At 46.9% G+C, this 21,071-nt stretch overlaps 1 protein-coding gene across 5 annotated transcripts in view; it reads right to left on the bottom strand.

Annotated features, from left to right (window-relative positions):
- Positions 1-21,071, bottom strand: part of CLIP2 (CAP-Gly domain containing linker protein 2) — a 79,672-nt gene that overhangs the window by 7,112 nt on the left and 51,489 nt on the right. For 3 of the 5 annotated variants that reach the window (XM_081172906.1, XM_081172908.1, XM_081172907.1), the window contains exons 6-16: positions 19,749-19,946; positions 18,943-19,046; positions 18,268-18,328; positions 16,097-16,201; positions 11,367-12,311; positions 10,129-10,186; positions 9,291-9,374; positions 6,563-6,719; positions 5,069-5,228; positions 2,107-2,292; positions 1,136-1,198 (exon numbers count right to left, since the gene is read on the bottom strand). In XM_081172906.1, the coding sequence (XP_081029032.1) occupies positions 1,136-1,198; positions 2,107-2,292; positions 5,069-5,228; positions 6,563-6,719; positions 9,291-9,374; positions 10,129-10,186; positions 11,367-12,311; positions 16,097-16,201; positions 18,268-18,328; positions 18,943-19,046; positions 19,749-19,946 (2,121 nt within the window). Of the gene's footprint in view, positions 1-1,135; positions 1,199-2,106; positions 2,293-5,068; positions 5,229-6,562; positions 6,720-9,290; positions 9,375-10,128; positions 10,187-11,366; positions 12,312-16,096; positions 16,202-18,267; positions 18,329-18,942; positions 19,047-19,748; positions 19,947-21,071 lie in introns of those variants that run through there. The other 2 variants (XM_081172909.1, XM_081172910.1) reach the window with 2 other exon arrangements.

Below are 21,071 nucleotides of genomic sequence, written 5' to 3'. Positions count from 1 at the left end.
CACCATCCCTGTCGACCTCTTGAAAAGACCACTTAATTTATTTTCTGCCCATGTGGCATTTGTATTTCAGTTTGAAATGGAATGACACTATCTCTGAGCATGTGCAGGTTGTCTTTCTTTAATCACTGAATCCCAACTCTTCACACACATAGAAAGCTGCCTCCAAGTCTATGGCCATACTACCCTGAACATGCCCGATCTCGTTTGATCTCAGAAGCTAAGCAGGGTCAGGCCTGGTTAGTACTTGGATGAGAGAAAGCTGCCTCCAAGCACTTGGCTTAGCCTAGGTGTTTTAGCCAAAGAGCTGGACCAGTCTCCTTCCATCCAGAAAAACAAAAAATCCCCTTGATGTCTTGAGGTTTGGTACTGGGCAAGGAAGTGGGCAGTCCTCCACAGAAGTTGAACACACAAGCTCTGTTTTGCACTGTTGCCTCCACTTCCTTGGAGATGGAGACAAGGTCAACAGAGCCACCCGTTGCCTGGTTTATTCCCAAGTGCCTCCCCAGAAAAGCTCAGCTCTGTGCTGACAAGGGAAGACGTCTGAGTCACAGCAGGTGAGATGGCAGACGGGCAGTTCCTTCCCATGAATCCAGCTCCCCACCTCTCACGCTGCTGGGAGTCTCCCCAGGATCGGACTCTTCCCGGGGTCCAGAATCCCATGCCTCAATTCCCCAATCTCCTCCTCCTCTGACACCCTCTCCACGACGCCTCCACGAGGCTCATGAAGGTATAGTTCGAAAGGTTCTGCCAAATGCTGGAAAGGTCAACGTAATCCTTAAAAAAAAATTACGACATAACATCTACCCCCCTTTTCCTCCAGGCAGTTCAATAGCGGTGAAAACGGTTCTTTCTGCTCCCCATTTCATCCTCGCAGGAACCCTGTGAGGTTGGTTAGGGTAACAGACAGTGACCCAGTCACCCAGTGAACATCATGGCCGAGCGGGGAATTTGAAGGCCCTAGGCCTGACCTGCGAGCCAACAGGCCGCACAGACCCTCTTAACTCTTCTTCTAACTTCCCCTGCCCCAAAACTAGTGCTATTATGCTCATTGTGTGAGTAAATTTCAGCAAGTGTTTTTTTAAAAAGCAGAGCAAACCGAGGAAGCCATGCAGGGGAGATGATTCAAATCACCCACCTCTTGTTTGTTAGATTTTTCCTGTTGGTGGATCCCATTAGCAGATCCGGAATTCCCAATAGTCTAAAATGAAAAGGGGGTGGGGGTGGAAAAAGTGGTGGAAAGAGGGGTGGTGTATTAGGTAAGTTGGACGCACAGCAATCAGAAGGTACATCAAAAATAGCCAAAGCACAATGAAAGACAGTGATTTTATGTGCTGCAAAAATCCAGATGTGAGATGATTAAAGAGAAAAGCATTAAAGCTTATTTTACGAAAAAAAGTGGCATAAGCTAAAGACATGGCAATCTTCCCCTTTACAGAAAGAGGCACAACTGAAATAACTTGTGGCTAAAGTGACAAGAGAATCTGCCTGGGAAATGATATATAATGAATTGAAAAGAATGTTTAAAATAACATTTGTAAAAGACAACAACCCAGAAGCTTTTCTTTTGTGAATTATAGGGGCAGAACCACCTAAAATGTATAGAAACTTATTCATCTATGCGACTACAGCGGCAAGAATGTTACTCGCCCCCGAAATGGCAATAAGCAGAAGTCCCAGCAAAGGAAAAATGGATACAAAAACTTATGGAATATGCAGAAATGGCAAAACTTACCAGAAGAATAAGAAATCAAGATAACAAACTTTTTATAAAAGAATGGAAATAGTTTATTGAGTATTTGAAGATAAATTGTAAACAGATAAGAACATTGGCAGGATTATTGTAATAACCTGCAGTTTGACCAGAGTATATATTTAAAGTCGATGAATAAATGAGCAAATTAAGTTTGGATATGCAGAAGTTATTAAAAATAAATTTAAGGAACCACAGAAAGAGGGGGAAGGAAGTCAAGTTTTGAAATGTTAAAATGATTGCGAAATTAGTGAAATGTATAAACCTGAAAAGCATAAATAAAAATTAAAAAAGAAAAAAAGAGGGAATCTGCCCGGTGGGGAGAACAGAGAGTCCATGTGGCGGGGAACACCCACCTGTGCTTTCTCAGAGCAGCTTCTCATGGCTTCCACGAGCTTCTCCATCTGCTGGCCCTGCTCCAGCGCGTTCCTCAGGACGTCCTCCGTGCTGACCAGCCGATGCTGCAACCGGAGGACTTCGGACTCGGACGAAGGGTCTATGAGGGAGTATCGTCGCTGGTCTGTTACTGCTTTCTCTTTATCCTGGAGGAGATAAAAAAAATTAACAACAGTATTATTGCGTTAAAATATGAAAGGTTAGATTTAAACAAATATTAAATCAGCTCTTTAATAAAGAAGCGAACAGGAACATTTGGGGCCTATTCACCCGGAGGAGGAACCTTCTGAAGAGCGGACAAAGGGCTGAGGCTGAAACCAGAAGCCACCAGTTCTGGCCTCCTGCCATGCACTCAGGGACAGGTCCTTAGGCAAGGGACTTCTTCTCTCTCAACATGAGATTAATAATAATACTGCACTGCTCAGTTACCATGGGTAGCTCAGTTGGCTGGAGTGTGGTACTGATAATGTTAAGGTTGCATTTTCGATCCCTATATGGGACAAATGCATATTCCTGCATTGTAGGGAATTGGACTAGATCAGGCACGTCCAACTTCCAAGAGACTGTGATCTACTCAGTCTTTTAAATAAACAGGCAGTGATCTGCCCATTGTTATAGGAGAATGGACCGGAGTTGTTGAGCTTTTTTGGGGAAACAAAAGTTGTTGAGCTCCCCCTGGGTAACACGTCAGGGAGAGTCACAATCGACCACAGACACCCCCGCGATATCAACCAGTAGATTGTAATTGACCTTTTGGACATGCCTGGACTAATGATCCTCAAGGTCCCTTCCAACTCTATGATTCTATGAAAGACAGGGCTGTTGTGCAGATTACAGTGGTACCTCGGGTTAAGTACTTAATTCGTTCCGGAAGTCTGTACTTAACCTGAAACTGTTATTAACCTGAAGCATCACTTTAGCTAATGAGGCCTCCTGCTGCTGCTGCGCTGCCGGAGCATGATTTCTGTTCTCATCCTGAAGCAAAGTTCTTAACCTGAAGCACTATTTCTGGAGTCTGTAACCTGAAGCGTATGTAACCTGAAGTGTATGTAACCCGAGGTACCACTGTATTGATAATTACATGTTAATACTGCAAACAAACAAACAAACAAACCATAAGCGCTTTGAGTCTTTCAAACACTATTTAAATTGGGTTTGTTGCTAGTTGTGCTCCACAGGCATTTTAGACAACTCTTTACCACTAGAGAGTTCTGCAGTCAAGCGTAAAATGAAAAGCACAGAGTAGAAGCAGTTTATGATGTTTCTCATAACAAGGTGGGTGGCACTAAGAAATTGCCATTTTACTGACTCAGGAGGAGTTACTACCTCCCCGATTTAAAAAGTCTCATGAAAAGAATTATTGATTGTACGAGCATTCATCAATTATAATAATTGGTAGTGTCCAATCAATCATTTTTTAAGTAGAGAGGGAATATTCTTTAGTTTAGATGATGCTGCAGAAGTATTTGAGGTGGCGTCTTCCTCCCTGTTTGAAAAGAACAACAACCGTAAAACTAGAAACACGCACTTGATGAGAACCCAGGGAGTCATCTATTCTCATCCCTGGATCAAGGCCAGATCTTGCAAACCCTGGCTTCCTTGCTTAAATGCCTCCAGAGAAGGAGAAGCCACCACTTCCAACAAGGAAGGCTGTTTCACCACCCAACAGCTCCTGCTCTTTGGGAAAATTCACCTCTCAGGTTTAGCCAGCATCTGCCTCCTTGCAATTCCATCCCTTGAGTCCAAGCCTCCCATCTGGAGCAACAGAGAAGGAGGTTTCCTCTATCTTCTACATGACCAAAGCAAAGACCAAAAGTCACTCTCCTTGCCATCTGATTATTTTTTTAAAAGGATATTTTATAGGAATAAGACCAAGTGATAATGCAGAAAACAGAATCTGGTGCCACATTAATCCAGGGCAATGTTGTCATCTGACTAATCCAACCAATTAATTAACTAATCACTGCAGCTAAGTTTTACTCAAGAGTAGATCCGCTGAAATGAATATGGACCTAATTTAGGCCCTATCTGCACAATACATTTAAAGCAGCGTCGTACCACTTCAAACAGGCACGGTTTTCCCAACAGAAACCCGAAAATGGTAATTTGTGGGAACTGTAGCTTTTGAGAGGGGTAAACCGTGGTCCCCAGGAATCTGGGACGGGTGTGTGCTTTAAAATATATGGTGTGTATGGGGGGGCCTCATAAAATGAGTTCAGGCTGCAGGTTGCCCTCCTGCAAAGGCCTGAGATGCCAATGGAGGCACTTGGAATTCTGTGGGGAACCAGAGGCCCTCCAATTGTTGTTGGTGGACTACAACTCTCATCATTCCTGACCATCGGCCATAATGGCTGGAGCTGATGGGTGCTGGAGTCTGGCAACATGTCGAATCAATGAACTGGACCCAAGCTCAGGGGTGCTGAGGGGGAGAAATGGGCTTTTGAGTCAATGGAAGTTTCCAGGCCACTTGTAAAGGCAGCTCCAGAGAGAGAGAGTGTTGCAGCAGCCCAGCGTCATGTGGCTCAAGCCTTCAACCCTCCCAGTGGTGGGCCTGGGGCCGTGTGCGTGCCCTGTGCCCGGGGGCGGGGCCAGCCACCCACGGGGTGGGGCCAGCTGGGGCAAGACACTCCGCAGGGCCTCAGAGGAGTTTTCTTGCCTCCTTTCACTCAGCCACCCTACAGGCGGACCGTTTGGGGCAGCGATTAGCCCGTGGGCGCCCAAGCCACCACATCACTCCCAGGAGAGATGCATGGCTCAGGCACACTGCAGGCCCCACTGTGAATGCCGCCCACCATTTTGTCACCCTTAGTGGTGATACCCTGGGTGGTCTGCACCCACCGCACCTCCCTCGCTACACCCCTCAGCCCTCCACCACAGACCCCCAATGCTCTGGGCACCCAGCCCAGCTCTCCACCAGCTCACCAGGACGATCAGCTTTTCCCGGAGTCCCTTGATGTCGTCCTTGAGCTTCTGCTCCTTCATCCTCCACTCGGCTTTGTGCACCTCGCGACTCAAGTCCCGCTCGGGCCCAGGGGAGTGCCGGTTGGCTTCCATGAGCAAAGCTCGCAGCTCGTTCAGGCTCCTGGCGGGAGAGAGCCAGGAGAACGTCAACAAGGGGGCTTTATCGCAGACGTTTTGCTAGTGCTCTCCACACACACAAACATTGGAGGTTTTGCTGGCGGCACTGTGCCCTTTCACTGTCCAAAGGCTGGGGGAGAGCTTTGCCAGGCAGCTATTCAAGGATTGTCAAGGACTAGTTAGACACAGAGGATTGGTGAGAGGAACCAGCTGAGGAACCAGCAAGGGAAGGCGGCTCAGGGCCTTTTTGTTAGGTCTAACAGGTGAAGAGTTACCGAGAGAAGATAAAAGACTTTTTACGTACACAACAGCAGCAGCGAGAATGCTACTAGCCCAGAGATGGAAGGAAGGAGAAGAATGGCAGATGAAACTGATGGGAGTATGCGGAGATGGCAAAACAGACGGGAAAGATTCGAAACCAGGAAGATCAAGTATTTACTAAAGATTGGAGTAAATTTGTAATTTACTGAAAAGACCACTGTAAACAGTTAAAATCTTTGGCATGGATGTAAAGACACTTGTAATGTGGAATTATGTATGATAATTACGGTTAATTAATAGGTAGATAATGGTAAAAGATGCGGGAAACTTAAATTTAAACATGGAATCCATGGAGGGAGGGAAGGAGGTCCGAAGGTTCAAAAGAACCTTGTATTTGAATGTTCGAAAAGGTTATGTTTGATATGTATAAAATGATTAAAAACCTAATAAAAAATTATAATCAATCAATCAGTCAATCAATCTTACGGTCCAGAGAGCCAACAAATTGTTACAAAGCAATGCACAATTCAGACAGCCTACCTCCAGGTTAAACAAGCATTTTGTTCAGACTTAAAGATAGGAATCATTGGTTCCTGCAACCACTGATAAAAACTTTGCCACTGCTAATGTTCTAGCGTTTGCCCCGTCTTCCAATAGGAACCTGACATAGTGAGCCTCTGATTTTCCTGGGAAAGGTACCAGCAAGGTTAATATCAGTTCAGCCCTGGCTTGCTCATATTTTACACAGTGCAGCAAAATATATAGAATCAATGTCTTGAGCACACAAGCAAAGTCTGTCCTGGTAGGGAACTCTTCTCCATCTGCCGTCCACCACTGCAGAAGGAAAGACGTTTAGTCTGGCTTTGGTGAATAACCTTTGGTACCGTCAGGTTTTTAATGTAAGGTGTTAATTTAAAGTCATGCCCATATTGTACTTGCATTGTATTTATAAAATATTATAAAAAAGAAGCCTCAGAGCCCAGGGAATTGGTGGTGGGACAACGATGAGTGGGTGAACTGGAAGAGGAGATGTTGGAAGCTGAAGGTGGTGTTGCTAAGCCGACGGAGGAGACTGACCTTTCTTTCTTCAGCAGCTCCTGGCTGATGAGGACCAGCTGGCCAGAAGCATCGTGCGTTTTCCTAGACACCGTCTCCAGCTCGGCTTCCAGCCTCTTCTTCTCTTTCAACAGAGAATCTGCCTTCCTCTCGGTACTCCTGCATCTATTTTCCAAGGCTGCCGGACCAAAGGAAAGCATGTGCGTTTGAGGGGGAGACAAGGTAAAGCAGACTCTCTCTTTCTCTCTCTCTCTCTCTCTTGGCAAGGCAGGGCAACGCAAGCTCCTCCCTAAGACAGGGATCAGGAACTGCAGTGGTCCTCTGGATTATCTGCCGGACTGCAACTCGCAGCAGCCCCCGTTGGTCAGGGATGATGGGAGATGTAGTTCTGCAAATTTGGCAGCCCAGCCCTGTTCTTAAAGAGCTTGCGGTCCCTGCTCCGTGGCTGCCATGACCCTACTCTGACTTCCTCCTAAGTGCAGCCCTTCTCAATCCTGCTGGAAATTGCAGAAAGTGGGAACGCTCTTGCAATCAGGAGGAGGAGCACCTGGCTGGCCAATGTGAGAACAGGACAGGTTATCTTACATTCTGATGTCATAAGCACCAAACCTGGCCTTTCCCTGGAAAGACATGGATAAGGACAGAATGCAACCTTCAACATCCTGTCCAGGGCCCTCCCAACCAGAGGAGGGGGCCCTTTCACCTTCCTAAGAGGGCAAGTCCCTAGTAACGCCTCTGTCCCCGTCTATTCATCCCTCACTGTCATCTGAGGCCACCATCTTGATGAAGCTAAGCAGGTCTGGGTCTGGTTAACCACATGCATGCCCCCTTGGGTTCCATGACGGAAAGAAGGTGGAATATACAGAATTCGTGTCTGCGTTTCTTTCTTCTTCCTCCCCCCTCCCAACCCTTTTTCCTTGTGTGCTGTGTCTTTTGAGATGTAACCACCTAGGGTTGGCACAATGGAAGAGAAGCAGGGTATTAATGCAACAGAACTAAATTCTCTTAGTTTTCTGTGTACTTGGGTTTGTACACAGGCTGGCATTTTTATCAGCAGAAGTATTAAATCAATGGTAGAACTAATTTGAAACACTTTCTTTGGGGTTGGGCTTTTTTAAAAAAAGGCTTCTTTTGTTCAGGCTGTTACAGCCATAGGGACTTGAGAGACCATACTAGGGGTCAAACGTGTGGGAAGCTTTAAGGAAATTTGTATTTCTAAGGTTTGATGGCTCATAACATCAGTCTTTTTTAGAATAATACCAAAAAATTACACACCATTAGAAAGATAATTTAACACAGGATATAATGGAACAAATCATGTTGGACATCCGGGCAAGTAATCGAAAAAATGTCTGGGAAAATCCGGACGTATGGCAACCAGTGTCGCTTTTGCTGATTTCCCATAAAATTACCTTAGCTTAAAAACGTCAAAGTTTCTGCCCCTCCCAAAAGCTAAAATAAATAAATTCTGTCCAGATTTTCACTGTTTGAAATATGGCAACCCTACGTTGGATTATCTTTATTCTATCAAATGTTGCAGCCAAATAACCAGAAAAAGAAAGCATGTCTGCCTTATGTAACAGGAAGTGCATATCCTTAACTCAAAACTGACCAATGACAGAGTGTAATAGCCCTAACCTGAATCTAATAGAAAATTTGTGGAGCCGATTAAAGAAACTTGTTAGTCAGAAGTATCCAAGGAATAAAGTACCATTGATAGAATCAATAATCCAATCATGGTTTCACATTATAAAACCTGATGAACTAAAATCCTTGGTTTGCTCCATGGAACATGGTTGCAGGGCTGTAATTGCAGCAAAAGCTTCCCACATCAAGTACTAACAGAAACGGTGATGAAATAACCTTTTTCACAACTTTCTGTGTGTAACTCCTTTTATCTGGCTATAACTTTTTATAGAATAAGGAATCATAGAATCATAGAGTTGGAAGAGACCACAAGGGCCATCGAGTCCAACCCCCTGCCAAGCAGGAAACACCATCAGAGCACTCCTGACATATGGTTGTCAAGCCTCTGCTTAAAGACCTCCAAAGAAGGAGACTCCACCACACTCCTTGGCAGCAAATTCCACTGTCGAACAGCTCTTACAGTCAGGAAGTTCTTCCTAATGTTTAGGTGGAATCTTCTTTCTTGTAGTTTGGATCCATTGCTCCGTGTCCGCTTCTCTGGAGCAGCAGAAAACAACCTTTCTCCCTCCTCTATGTGACATCCTTTTATATATTTGAACATGGCTATCATATCACCCCTTAACCTCCTCTTCTCCAGGCTAAACATGCCTGGAGATAATTCAAATTAAAAACCGTTTGTTGCATTCTATTCTGCCTTACACCGTCTTTCTGATCATGCATAACTTTATTGTATTATTCTAAAAAACCAACACCAGCTTTATGAGCCATCAAACATCAGTAATACAACTTTCCACGATTTCGGCCACCAGCACATACTAAAAGCTGGCCTTTCCTTCCAGCAACGGCTGTCGGGTTTCGCACACAGAGACGGGCCCTAGTTTTGCTTTCTCCCTGAGCTGCTTGGTTTCCATGTGCAGGCGATTCACATCAGTTGTGTGAGAGCCCTCCTCTCAGCTCTAAAGTGGTACAGCCCAGATGTAGATTCGGCCCCTCCATTAAAGTGAGGACTAAAATAGATGTCCGTCCTCACGCCATGCCACACACACACACCCCGGCTGAAATTATCTGTCAATCTGACCAACACAAGCCTAAGCAAACTTACCACTTACTTGAGTCCTTAGCGTGTCTGCTTGGGAGACAAGTGATGACACCTCTTTATCTTTCTTACTCAGCTTGTCCTGGAGATCTGCAGGAGGATAAGAGGGAGTCGGGTCACCTGTTACGTTTGCAAGCTTATATTATTAGGGGCTTCATTTATTCATTTGTTTAAGGGATTAACACCCCAATTTTCACTATGTGTCTCAATGTAGCTTACAGGCAGGGCCAGATTTAGACTAATGAGGCCCTAAGCTACTAAAGGTAATGGGGCCCTTTTATATGTCCAGCTGTCCTTTGTCAACAACCAATTGTCGATGTTTTTTGTGTTGAATATATGCTCTATGGTCATCTATGGACCTAATAGGGATCTAAAGCCATTTGCACATGTTGCCATGCAACCAGTCCATGCAGAAAGTAGGCACCCTATATATAGAAATGAGCAAGCCAGTGATATTTTAGGGAGCAGGCTAGCAGACAGGGCCCATTACTTACAGCATAGGAGCCTACACAACACATAAGACTGTTGCTGTATGTAGGTTTTATTTAATTTGTTTTTCATCTTATATTTTGGAAATGTACATCCAGGTGTTTTTTTCCTTTAAATTTTTTTGGGGGCCCCAAGAGAGTGGGGCCCTAAGCTATAACTTGTTTAGCTTATACGTAAATCCGGCGCTGCTTACAGGGAGGCGGGGAATAGCACAATTCGCAAAACTGAAAACAGGCTCAAACATCAGAAGCAAGAAACATTAGAGTGACATTCATAGCCTCCTGAAATTAAGCCAGTTTCTAGGCTGGCCTCTGAAACTTAACACAGCCTGTCTGATTTTTAGAGAGAGAGTTACCTTCCATGGTCTGCTTCATCTTGATCTTCTCTTCTGAAATGTCGTTGGTTTCAATCATCTGTAACAAACGGTAAAAACACGCAAGCGTAAAATTTTCGGGTGCACCTTGGCTCATGCAAATCAAATGGAGAATGCGCACAACTGGCCATTGTACACATTCCCCAGACGTCAGAAGGATTGCGCACATATTAGGGAAAGGAACAGGGGACTGTGTACACAGCCTGGTCAGAAGCACCTAGGACAGGCACTGCCTTGCACAGTCAGGCCACTGGTCCATCTAGCTCAGTGTAGCCTACACTGGCTGGCAGGAGCTCTCCAAAGTTTCAAGCAGGACTCCTCCCCGGAGCTGCCCTTGGGGACTAAACCTGAAACCGAGTGCTCTGTCACTGAATTGCTGACCACCTATGTAAAAAGTAAGACTCTAGTCCTCATGGTTCTGAACAGGAAGTGCTGGGGACTGAGCATAGGGCTTTCTGACATGAAACTAGGGCTCTTTCCCAAAGGTGGATCGGGGCTCTGATAAAGGCAGGACCTGAAAACAGCCATTGTTGACCCAAGAGGCAGAGCCACCTTCAGAACAGCCTGCCAGTCGGCCGCCGAGCTATGGCTCTTCCTTACGCAGGTCTGTATTGCGCTATGCCATTTTCATTTGTTTGTTTGCTTCCTTGTCTCCCCAGACGCTGTCGCCGGCTTCCGTTCTGCCCCTGGACCCAGCACAAACTCCTTGTCTTTATTAGAGTTCCCACCTTAATTTCTCATTCTGCCTCTGCTCCTCCAAACCTAGCATTCTTTTAGAAGTGGAAGCATACGACAATAAACATCGCTTTCTATCTTGCATTAGGTTTCGTTTCATCTCGAAAAATAAAATCTTGTTTTACGGTTTATTGTTGTTTATATTTTGAATTGGATATATACGGGGGGCACCAAAATCTTTTAAGTGCTTAGGGTCTCTAAAGGTTTTAATCCGGCCCTGCAAAGACAGGATGCGTAGCACGCAAAGCTCTGTCTTACAACAGAAGGGAATGTTTGGAAATGTCTGCCACCTGAGGCTGTTGCCTCACTTTGTCTAACACTAGGGACGGCCCTGCTTTTGGAGAAAACATTACTGCCCGCTTCAAATCCTCAGTCGTGTGCTAGAATTTTGTAAATGCATCCGGGAGTTTGAAAGACAATTAAAAAGTGGGGGGGGTGAGGGGTTGGAGGAAGGTGCTGGAAATCAGCTAGGCCAGTCAACGTACGTTGGTGTGCTGAGAAGGATGAAGCGCTTCTGTGGACTGCAGCTTGTTCTCCAGCACAAGGACTTTCTCCTGCAGCCGCTGGATCTCCTGCTTGTTCTGGGCTTCCGTCTTCTGCAGCGTCTCGTAGTCCAGCATCTTCTTCTCGGCTAGAGCGATCTGCTCTTTCAGGAAAGCGATGGCCTGCGCCTGATCCTCATAGTCGCCGTGAAGCTTCTCCAGCTCGTGGGCTCGGAGATCCGCGTCTCGGCACTTGTCCTTCAGGTCCTGCAGCTCCAACAGGTGCTGATTGGTCTTGGCCTCCAGCTGCTGCTTCCAGTTCCTGTCGCTCTCCTCCACCTCGTCCTTGGCTTCCTGTACCTTCAGCTTCAGGCCTTCCTTCTCCTTGATGTGGACGGCCGTCTCGATGTCGTGCTTGGCCTTCAAGTTCTCCAGCTCCAGCTGGTGCTCCATCTTGATGCTCTCCACCACAGCCTTCAGCTCCCCTATCTCCTTGTGCTGACTGTCGGGGCCCGTGTTCAAGGTGGCCTTGAGGTCCTCCAGCGACTTCTGATGGTCGGACGCCAGCGTGTCCAGCTTGGACTTCCAGTTGTCCATGAGGCCCATGTTCTCGTTGGTGGCCTGCTGGACCTTCTGCTTGAGGTCCACGATTTCCTGCGAGTACTTTTCGTTCAGGGCCTTCAGCTTCTCGATCTCCTGCTGGTGCTTCTTCAGCGTCCTTTCGTACTTCTCCTTCAGCTGGCTGCTCTCTTTCTGGTGCTCCTTGTTAGCGGAAAGCAGCTGGTCGCGGAGGCGCAGGGCCTCCGTCTGCAAGCCGAGGCTTTGGTCCGGAGAATCCGGAGGAAGGGTGTCCTTCAAGCACTGCCTGAGTTCCTCCACCTCGCCTCGCGTTAAGGCCAGCTCCTCCTCCAACTGGAGGATCCGCGACTTCTCGGCCACCGTAGTCAGCTGGAAGAGTGGACGATAAAATAAACGCACATACGCAAAGTCAGCCCTTGCCTTTTCATACTTGCCCATTTCTTTTGGGGTCTTTTCACACCGTGTATCATAACGGTAATAATAATAATAATAGACAGCCCAATACATTTTTAGGCGCAGGTGGGGGAATCTGTGGCCCTCCAGATGTTGCCGAGCATCAGTCCCAGCCAGCATGGTCAGTGCGGAGGATGATGAGTGTTGTAGTATGGCAACATCTGAGGAACATAGGCTCTCCCCGCTATTCCTGTTTTAACTGGATGTCTGGTTGCGCCAGGCGAAAGAGGCTAACGCAAACTTCATTTAAAAAGTTGGGAATTTGGTGGCAAAACTGAGCTGGCTGCTGTATGAAAAGACTCTCAGCAGAGGGAAGGCAAATGTCTAAGTACATTGCTAATGCAAACAGAACCTTCCTTTTGAGGTATGATTTGGTTTTTCTTCTTTTTTGCACCAGGGTAAGCATACACACATCTCTCTCTCTAAGAACCATGTCATTTTACAATAGCAGTAATATTTCTAGGTAAAGGATCCTTGCCACTGGCATTACACCGAAGATGCAAATTTAGGGATGGCTGTCAATAGCCTGGAAGAAGGAAAATGGGCTGGCTGGCACCCGGAACAGGAGAGCTTGGCATGGCATCATTTTGTCCCGGGTCCCGTGTGGCCTATTACCAGCTGTGAAATCCCCCATCACTGTGGCTGGCAGGGTGTGCATGTGTACATATGGAGGAAAGCCATATATTGCAAAAAAAAAAAAACCCCAAAACAATGGGTCCCAAGGAGTGGATTAGGCTGGGCCTCCCTTCCTTGCTTATTTTTAATTTTCTCCATTAGAATGAATTTAAATTTAACAGCAATTATATACTGGCTGGCTGTTAAAAAAAAAAAAAAAGCAACAGCAACCCTAAGCAGATTACAACAATACAGTAGAACCTTGGTTGTCAAACGTAATCTGTTCCGAAGACCGTTCGACTTCTGAAACATTCAACAACCGAGGCGCAATGGGCGGTCGAAATCCACTGAAAACATGGAGAAACGCGTCTCGGAAGAATTCAACTTCCAAGGTGCGTTTGAAAATGGAAGCATTCACTTCCGAGTTGTCGGCATTCAAAAGCTGAAACATTTGACTTCCGAAGTGTTCGACAACCGAGGTTCCACTGTAATTTAAAAGAAAAAATTGCAGTTATTAATAAAAAGTGGTATAAAAAAATATTCCAAAGACGGTGTCTGCACAATGACAGCCTTACAGACAGACAAAACGCAGAGGACTTTTAAAAAAGATTCCTTCCACACCTGCAGTCGGAAGTGCTCACAGTTTTGCCACCCGGGTGCGACAGGCTCCTGAAAGCTCACACACGCGGTCTCTCTCTCTCTCTCTCTCTCTCACGCACGCACACGCACACACACACACACACACACCTTGCCCCATCAATCAACCTCAGTCTTTCCCACCTGTCAAATGGGAACAGCGGTGACCCATTGCACAGCCATCAATGAAAACATCAGCATTCTGCCCCACCCCAACTTTGGTCCCTTGCTTCCTGGGGCCAAAGGAACCCCTTAACAACGAAACATGATCCAGGTAACATCGGAGTTGCTTCTGCTCATTGCTAAGTTAACTTTGTCCCCTCTATTGCCACATGGCTTACCCTGGTGTAAAAAGGGTGAAGTGCCCTTTTTAAAAAGAAAGAAAGAAAGAAACCAAGTCATGCCAAGTCGGTTAGAAGGAGCCATTAGCTGAGTTCAAGAAAAGAAGGAGTCAGGAAGGGTGCTTGATGCGAAGCGCGTTGCTGACCATGGTTAATGTTGAATGATGGGCTGGGAAGCAGCTGACTAGCTTAATGCGGGGTACGGTAAGCAGCAGCATGTTTGGCTTGCGAGTCATGGTGAAAATAAATGGAAGGACGGCGCTTTCAGAGGCAGGAAATCTCAAGGAACAGATCTCAAACCAACCCCACCAGATCCACGCATGGCTGCAAACACAGAATTGCAGAATCACTTAGAAGTCACCTATTCCGCCCCCTCTTCCCTTCTCGTCCCTTTTCCTTTTGTGTCGTAACAGGCAAGAGACTGCCTTGTCCTAGGTAAGCTGCTCTAGGGGCCTTTTCAGCAGAAGAGTGGGCTGCAGGTGCTTAAAATGAATAAATAGAAGCGCACAGGAAAGAAGCTAACTTGGAAAGACCTCCACGCAGAAATTGAGAGTCACACAAGTTCCAAACAGCTCAGCAAGCCAGAGGATGGGGCAGAGAGGAAGCCTCAGAGAGGAGGCCGGAACTGGACCCAGGCGGACAGAGAACCAGAGACGCATGGCCTTCTTCAAGCACCCAGTGATACCCTGGCACCCAACACCACGTCCATTTTAACAGTTAAGCAAACGTGCACCCAGTTTAATTTGCATTCCTGGATTCTGGTCCCACCACTACAGGAATTTGGTTTCAATGCAGAATTCCTGGGGCCTTGAAGAGCTCTGTGATGATGAAAGGACGAATACAGGTGGCCATTTATCAAGGAGCATGGACAATTAGTTGACATTCCAGCACGGCAGGGGGTTAAACTAGATGCATAGCTGTCAACTTACAGATTTGAAAATAAGGGACCAGCAGCCTTGAAAATAAGGGATCAGCAGCCAAAACAAGGGATTTCCCAGGCACAGGTATGTTCGACTTCTGAGCCCCTCCGAGCCAAAGGCAGAAAACCCAGACAGCAGCCAAACGAAGCCTCAAGCGGTGGTTCCCACAGCGCAGCAACCCGGCAAGGAATGCAGCAAGGAAAACCACCGTCACCTCTCTGCTGGGAAGCGCTGAGCAAAAGCAAGTCCCCAGGCAACGTGGCCAATTTGATCAGCACAAGGCATGCAAGCTCCACCCCCCAGTTGTTCTTAGACTCCTTATTGGGTGAGCAATGCAGCCAAGCAACCCAGTTGGAGCCTCCCTGCTCCCTGGTCGGCAGGGAGGGAGGGAGGGAGAGGAGCTGCTTCCTTTGAAACCCAAGAAATTTAAGGGACATCATCAATAAGGGACAGCAGTGGGACACAGCGCTGGGATAAGGGACTTTCCTGCCAAATAAGGGACAGTTGACAGCTATGACTAGATGACCCTCGAGGGTCCCTTCCAACTCTACAATTCTATGATTCCATGGCAGAGCTGCTTGGGAAGCTGGTGGCCAAGGAATTCCAAGTCTCGTTCCCAACCCTCTTTTTGGGTCGGTGAAGATATATGGCAAATCATTTTTAAAACCCTTCTCCTCACTCCCCAGGTGGCATGAGAACAGGTGGCAGCCTGTCAAGGAGGGTACAGACACACACACAATGCCAGATAAATAGCCCCCTGTATTCGGCCAGCGATTGATTATCGATTGGTTAAATCGGATGGCAAATGGCGGTTTGCTCCAGTCCCAGTGGTTATCATGTTGCATGAGAAGCTGAAGGGCAGAAAACCAAAAGGAAGGGTTTGCCTTTTACAGGAGAAGGCAAAACTGCAAAATGCAACCCTTTGCAGGGCGTTAGAGAGAGCGGGTGGGGAAGGGGGCGAAGAGGAAGAGCGGAAATTGCAAATATAATGTAATAAATGAAATAATGAAAGCTGAAGACCAAAACAACAGAAACGAAAACAAAAGTGGTTCTTTTTTTGGGGGGGGGAGGTTAAGGATTTGTTGGTATCAAAACAGATGCAAGTAATCTGATCCACAGGCATTGGGTTGCGTGGAGCAGGGCAGGATGAGACCGTTTTGCGGGGTGGGGAGCATTAGGGACAGATTACCCTAGAGTCCTCCAATCCTTTGAGAAGCTTTTCAGCCTGTGTCTTCTCAAACAGGAGGTTCTGCTCGAGCTCCCGTATTCGGGCATGCTCCAGCTGGGTCTGGGTCTGGTCGGGAGGAGAAAATAAAAGAAAGAGCACAGAAGGAAAAGGAGGGGGGGAATAGAACAAAACAAAAAAATTGGGAGAGGGAGAAAGAGAGTAGAAAACAGAGGAATAAATAAAGAGAACGGACAAGAGGAGAAGTGTAATGTCGTTATCTTCTCCAGAAAACAGGGCAAAGGAAGGCAGTTCACAAACAGGAGAATAAAGAGAGCGTAAGATCTATAAAGGCAGGCAAGCCCGCTCAAGCAAGAGGCAGCAAGGGGCAGTAACTGCCACGCAATTGAGAGACAGCTTCCGGGTCAACCCTCTGAACTGTGGCAGCACATATGTGCAGGCACCCCCCAAAAGTTAACAATGTAAATATAAAGATACCCATCTCCTGATCCGAGATGAGACAACCTATCACTGCAAACTGCTGCCCTAGACAACCGCCCGTCTATTCTGTATATTTATCTCCAGGTGCTCTTTCCTGAAGGTACCAAGCACAGAGGACCAGCTCTGTTCGCCCTGAATTGCTGGCAGCCCCTAATAATAATAATAATAATAATAATAATAATAATAATAATAATAATTTATTATTTATACCCCGCCCATCTAGCTGGGTTTCCCCAGCCACTCTGGGTGGCTTCCAACAGAACATTAAAATACAATAACCTCTTAAACATTAAAAGCTTCCCTAAACAGGGCTGCCTTCAGATGTCTTCTAAAAGTCTGGTAGTTGTTTTTCTCTTTGACATCTGGTGGGAGGGCATTCCACAGGGTAGGTGCCACTGCTGAGAAGGCCCTCTGCCTGGTTCCTTGTAACTTGGCTTCTCGCAGCGAGGGAACCGCCAGAAGGCCCTCAGCATTGGACCTCAGTGTCTGGGCAAAACGATGGGGGTGGAGACGCTCCTTCAGGTCCCACTGCACATGCAAACAATTGCTTGCGATGAGAGCGTTTCGCTCCAAACCAGCCTCATCCCAGACCCCTCAAGACTGTCTCCATCCAAGAGTAGTAGAGACAAACCTGCCATTGCAGGGTACCATTTGACCCAAGCCCTCTCTGTCCCCTTGCAGCAATTCTCCCTCAGAGCTTCACGTAGTCAGCATTTCGGAGAACCTGCCATTCTCGGCCTCGTGCTCCTCCTTCTATGGACCAAAGTGCCCTGGGTGAATCGCGTTCACTTCACCTTTTAATCTGAGTTTTGCTTTGGGAATGCTGCACAGTTCAAAAGCAGTTTCACCCTTCTTTAATACACTTAGGAAGTGGAAAGCATACGAACACCAAGCCAAAGTCGCGTTTTCCAAATAGGATACACAAAGATATTTTAAATTCATAAATAAATGCATTCTGCTTTCCTCATTTCGAATTACTTCCACCCAAAAGTAGTTAGATTTTAATTAAGAATCCTTATTGTATGTCAGCATGTTTAATGCTGTTGACATTAAGCCTTTCTTTCCGCAGGTGATATCCAAAGTTTGTCAAACTCAGAGTAGTCCTATTGAAATCCATGTACTTAAGCTGCTTAATTCCAGTCTATTTCAAGAGTGACTTAGTTTGATATCACCCTAACAGCGCAGAAACGCTCCTCCTCCTCCTTCCCCCACTCAAAGGGACAATACAGTTTTACTCCTAACCAGGATGCAGAGCAAGACTTGTTTAAATAGCAGGCAAAACTGGAAGAAAATTGGGAGAGGAGCAGGGCAGTGAGGGGGTACCCACCACAATGCAGAACTTAGAAACACTCATGATATGCTCTGCATTCAATGTGCTTTTTCACGTCCCCTCCAGTGAAATAAATGCACCGAGTCCCCCTCACCAGAGAATAAAGGCTCCAAAGGGATCAAAACTAAACAAAACTCGCCCCATGACTGACCCAAAGCACAAGCGAGCAATGTCAGCTCTGTGGCACGTTGTCCGAAAACGGTCCTTTGTGAAAGCCGTTCGGAAAACACACGTCCCAGCCCTGCACTTCGTCAGGCAGCAGCTAATCAATATAACTCTGTTTATTATTAAAACAAGGCTGACAAAAGAAAGGCTGACAACTCAGCTCATGCATTTTAAAAAGTGTGGGGCCACCACAGATTACCTCCAAGTCTCCCTTCGTAATGGATTCTTCCTCAACGCGGAACTGCAAATCCTCCACCTTCCTGAGGCGGGGAAAAAAAGTCAGGGAGGGGAAACCATTAGCATGAAGGTTGTATTTTTGGGGTGTGATTAAAAAATCCTCTGAATCTCTCTTGCGCTGATTAAGTAAAGCATCGTTACCAAATTTCTGAACTGCTTCCCGCGAGACCTCTCAATGAGATTTGCAATATAATGACATACATAAAGCAGATAGAGACATAAAAACAATTGCATAAAATAACATTGAATAACCTATGAATATAAAAACAGTTTAAAACAACAGCATCACATACATCAAATCAGTTCAGATCTAGGACAGATGCTGCCTGGGTTTTAGAAGGCCGGTTGATAGAGGAGCCGAAAGAACAACAGAGAAAAGGGGCCTGTTTGATATGCAGTGGGGGGCTGGGGTTCCAAAGGACAGGCGCCAATCATGCTTGCAGGACTGAGTTTCTTTTGCCAGACAAATAAGTGAAAACCAGCATTTCCACCCTCCGGTTTCTGTCAGGTTTCATTCAGCATCCCTCATTGCTAGCCGGAAGTGCCATCGCTGGGGCTGTCAACACCAAATCCCTCTGTGTGTGTGAGCAAGCAAGGGGGCTGTGTATCTCACTCCCCCCTGATCTATTATGGATACCTTTTCTCCTCTTCCAGCTGGTTGAGCAACTCCACTTTCTCCTTCTGCGACCTGTCCAGCATGGTTCGCGCTCTCTGCAAATTGCCTTCTGCTTCGGAGACGTACTAAGGAAAGGAAAAGAAAGCTTCCAAAACATGCAACACACACACAGGCAAGATAGAGACTGCATGTGCACACACGCACACAGATATCACCGTTATACTTTTAAATATGGAAAGCGTATTGCTGGTGGTCAACAAAAGAGGTTTAAAGACTGTCTCAAGGCAAAGCTTAAAAAAATGTAGTATAAACACCGACAAGTGGGAAACACTGGCCTGTAAGCGCTCCAATTGGAGAACAGCCTTGACCAAAGGTGTCATGGGCTTTGAAGATACTCAAACTCAGGACACAAGGTTGAAGAGGTTGAAGAGGAACATTTTTGCCTGGCACCTAAAGGTGTATAATGAAGGCAGCAGACAAATCTCCCTGGGGAGAGTATTCCACAAACGGGAAGCCACTGCAGAAAAGGCCCTGTTCTTGTGTTGCCACCCTCTGGACCTCTTATGGAGGAGGCACATGAAGAAGGGTCTCAGAAGATGATCCCAGGGTCTAGGCAGGTTCATATGGGTCCTTGAGGTATTTGTTTTAATTATTAAATTTGATCCCTGGAATCTCAAGGTAGGGCAGAAAGAGATAAATCAATGGTCTGATTCGGTAAAAGTTCTCTTCCTTATACCACACAGATCAACAAAAAGCACTTCATTCCCTGCTTCTGATTTTCTCATCCCTCTCTGCCAGCTCAGAGGTGGCCCAGGCAAGTCCCTTACCTGCTCGTGTTGTGCTTTCAAGATGCTGATCTCCTTCTCCACCTCGCAGATGCGGCTAGTTGCCTTGGCAACCTCGGCTCGCTCCAGGTCTCGCTCCGCCAGCAGCTGCTCGATGTGTTGCTGCTTCTCCTTTAGGGCCTCCTGCAGGGCTGTCGTGCCGGAGATCTTTCGGGCGTAGCGAGAAGAAGTTTCCGTCAGCTGCAAGAGGAGCAGGAGGAGGAGGAAGGTTGGAGAAGCTCAGATGAGAAACACGACAGGCCCATTATTCGGTCCGTCAGCTTCGCGACAAACCCAACATCCAAACACACCGTAGATTAAAGCACTACGATTCCACTTTTAATATGGCTTCCTTCCCTCTGCCCCCAAAATCTAGTTTGTGGCTAAAGGTAAAGGTAAAGGGACCCCTGACCCTTAGGTCCAGTCGTGGCCGACTCTGGGGTTGCGGCACTCATCTCGCTTTGTTGGCCGAGGGAGCCGGCATAAAACTTCTGGGTCATGTGGCCAGCATGACTAAGCCGCTTCTGGCAAACCAGAGAAGCACACAGAAACGCCGTTTACCTTCCTGCCAGAGCGGTACCTATTTATCTACTTGCACTTTGGCGTGCTTTCGAACTGTTAGGTTGGCAGGAGCACGGACCGAGCAACGGGAGCTCATTCCGTGACGGGGATTTGAACCGCCGACCTTCTGATCGGCAAGTCTTAGGCTCTGTGGTTTAACACCCCTATTCCCTTCATGGAGAATACGAGAACCTGCAAAAAGCCTATTTGCCAGCAGAGAAAGTGGAACAAGACTGCATTGCAACAGTAATATTTAGCACCAAGTTGTTGCATTTAGACCACATCCACAGGGCAGCTTTGAAGCATCATTTGACAGTCATGGCTCCCCCCACAAAGAATCCTGGGAACTGCAGTTTGTTGCTCGCTGCTGAGAGTTGTTAGGAGGTCCCTGTTCCCCTCACAGAGCTATAATTCCCAGAGGGAAGAGGGATGGATTGTTAAACTGCTCCGGGCAAAATAAACAGATCTTTGTCAGACGCTGACAAGACTGTGGGCCACAGGCAAGCTTCACAAGAAAGTATATCCCCCCCCCCCCGCTCTGAAGCAGCCCTCCCCAAGCCCTCCAGAGGACGCTGGACTCTGATTTAGTCAGTGTGGAGTAGTGGTTAAAGTGTTGCGCTAGGACCCAGGAGACCAGGGTTCAAATCCCCACACAGCCATGAAGCTCACTGGGTGACCTCAGGCCAGCCACCTACCTCACAGGGCTGTTGTGGGGATTAACTGAGGACAGGGAGAAGAACCATGAACGTCACCTTGAGCTCCTGA

The sequence above is a fragment of the Podarcis bocagei genome, assembly GCF_964188305.1.
Source record: "Podarcis bocagei genome assembly, chromosome: 15".
Lineage (NCBI taxonomy): Eukaryota > Metazoa > Chordata > Lepidosauria > Squamata > Lacertidae > Podarcis > Podarcis bocagei.
The sequence above is the reverse complement of the archived record's forward strand: the minus strand, read 5'-3'. Positions and strand labels throughout refer to the sequence as shown.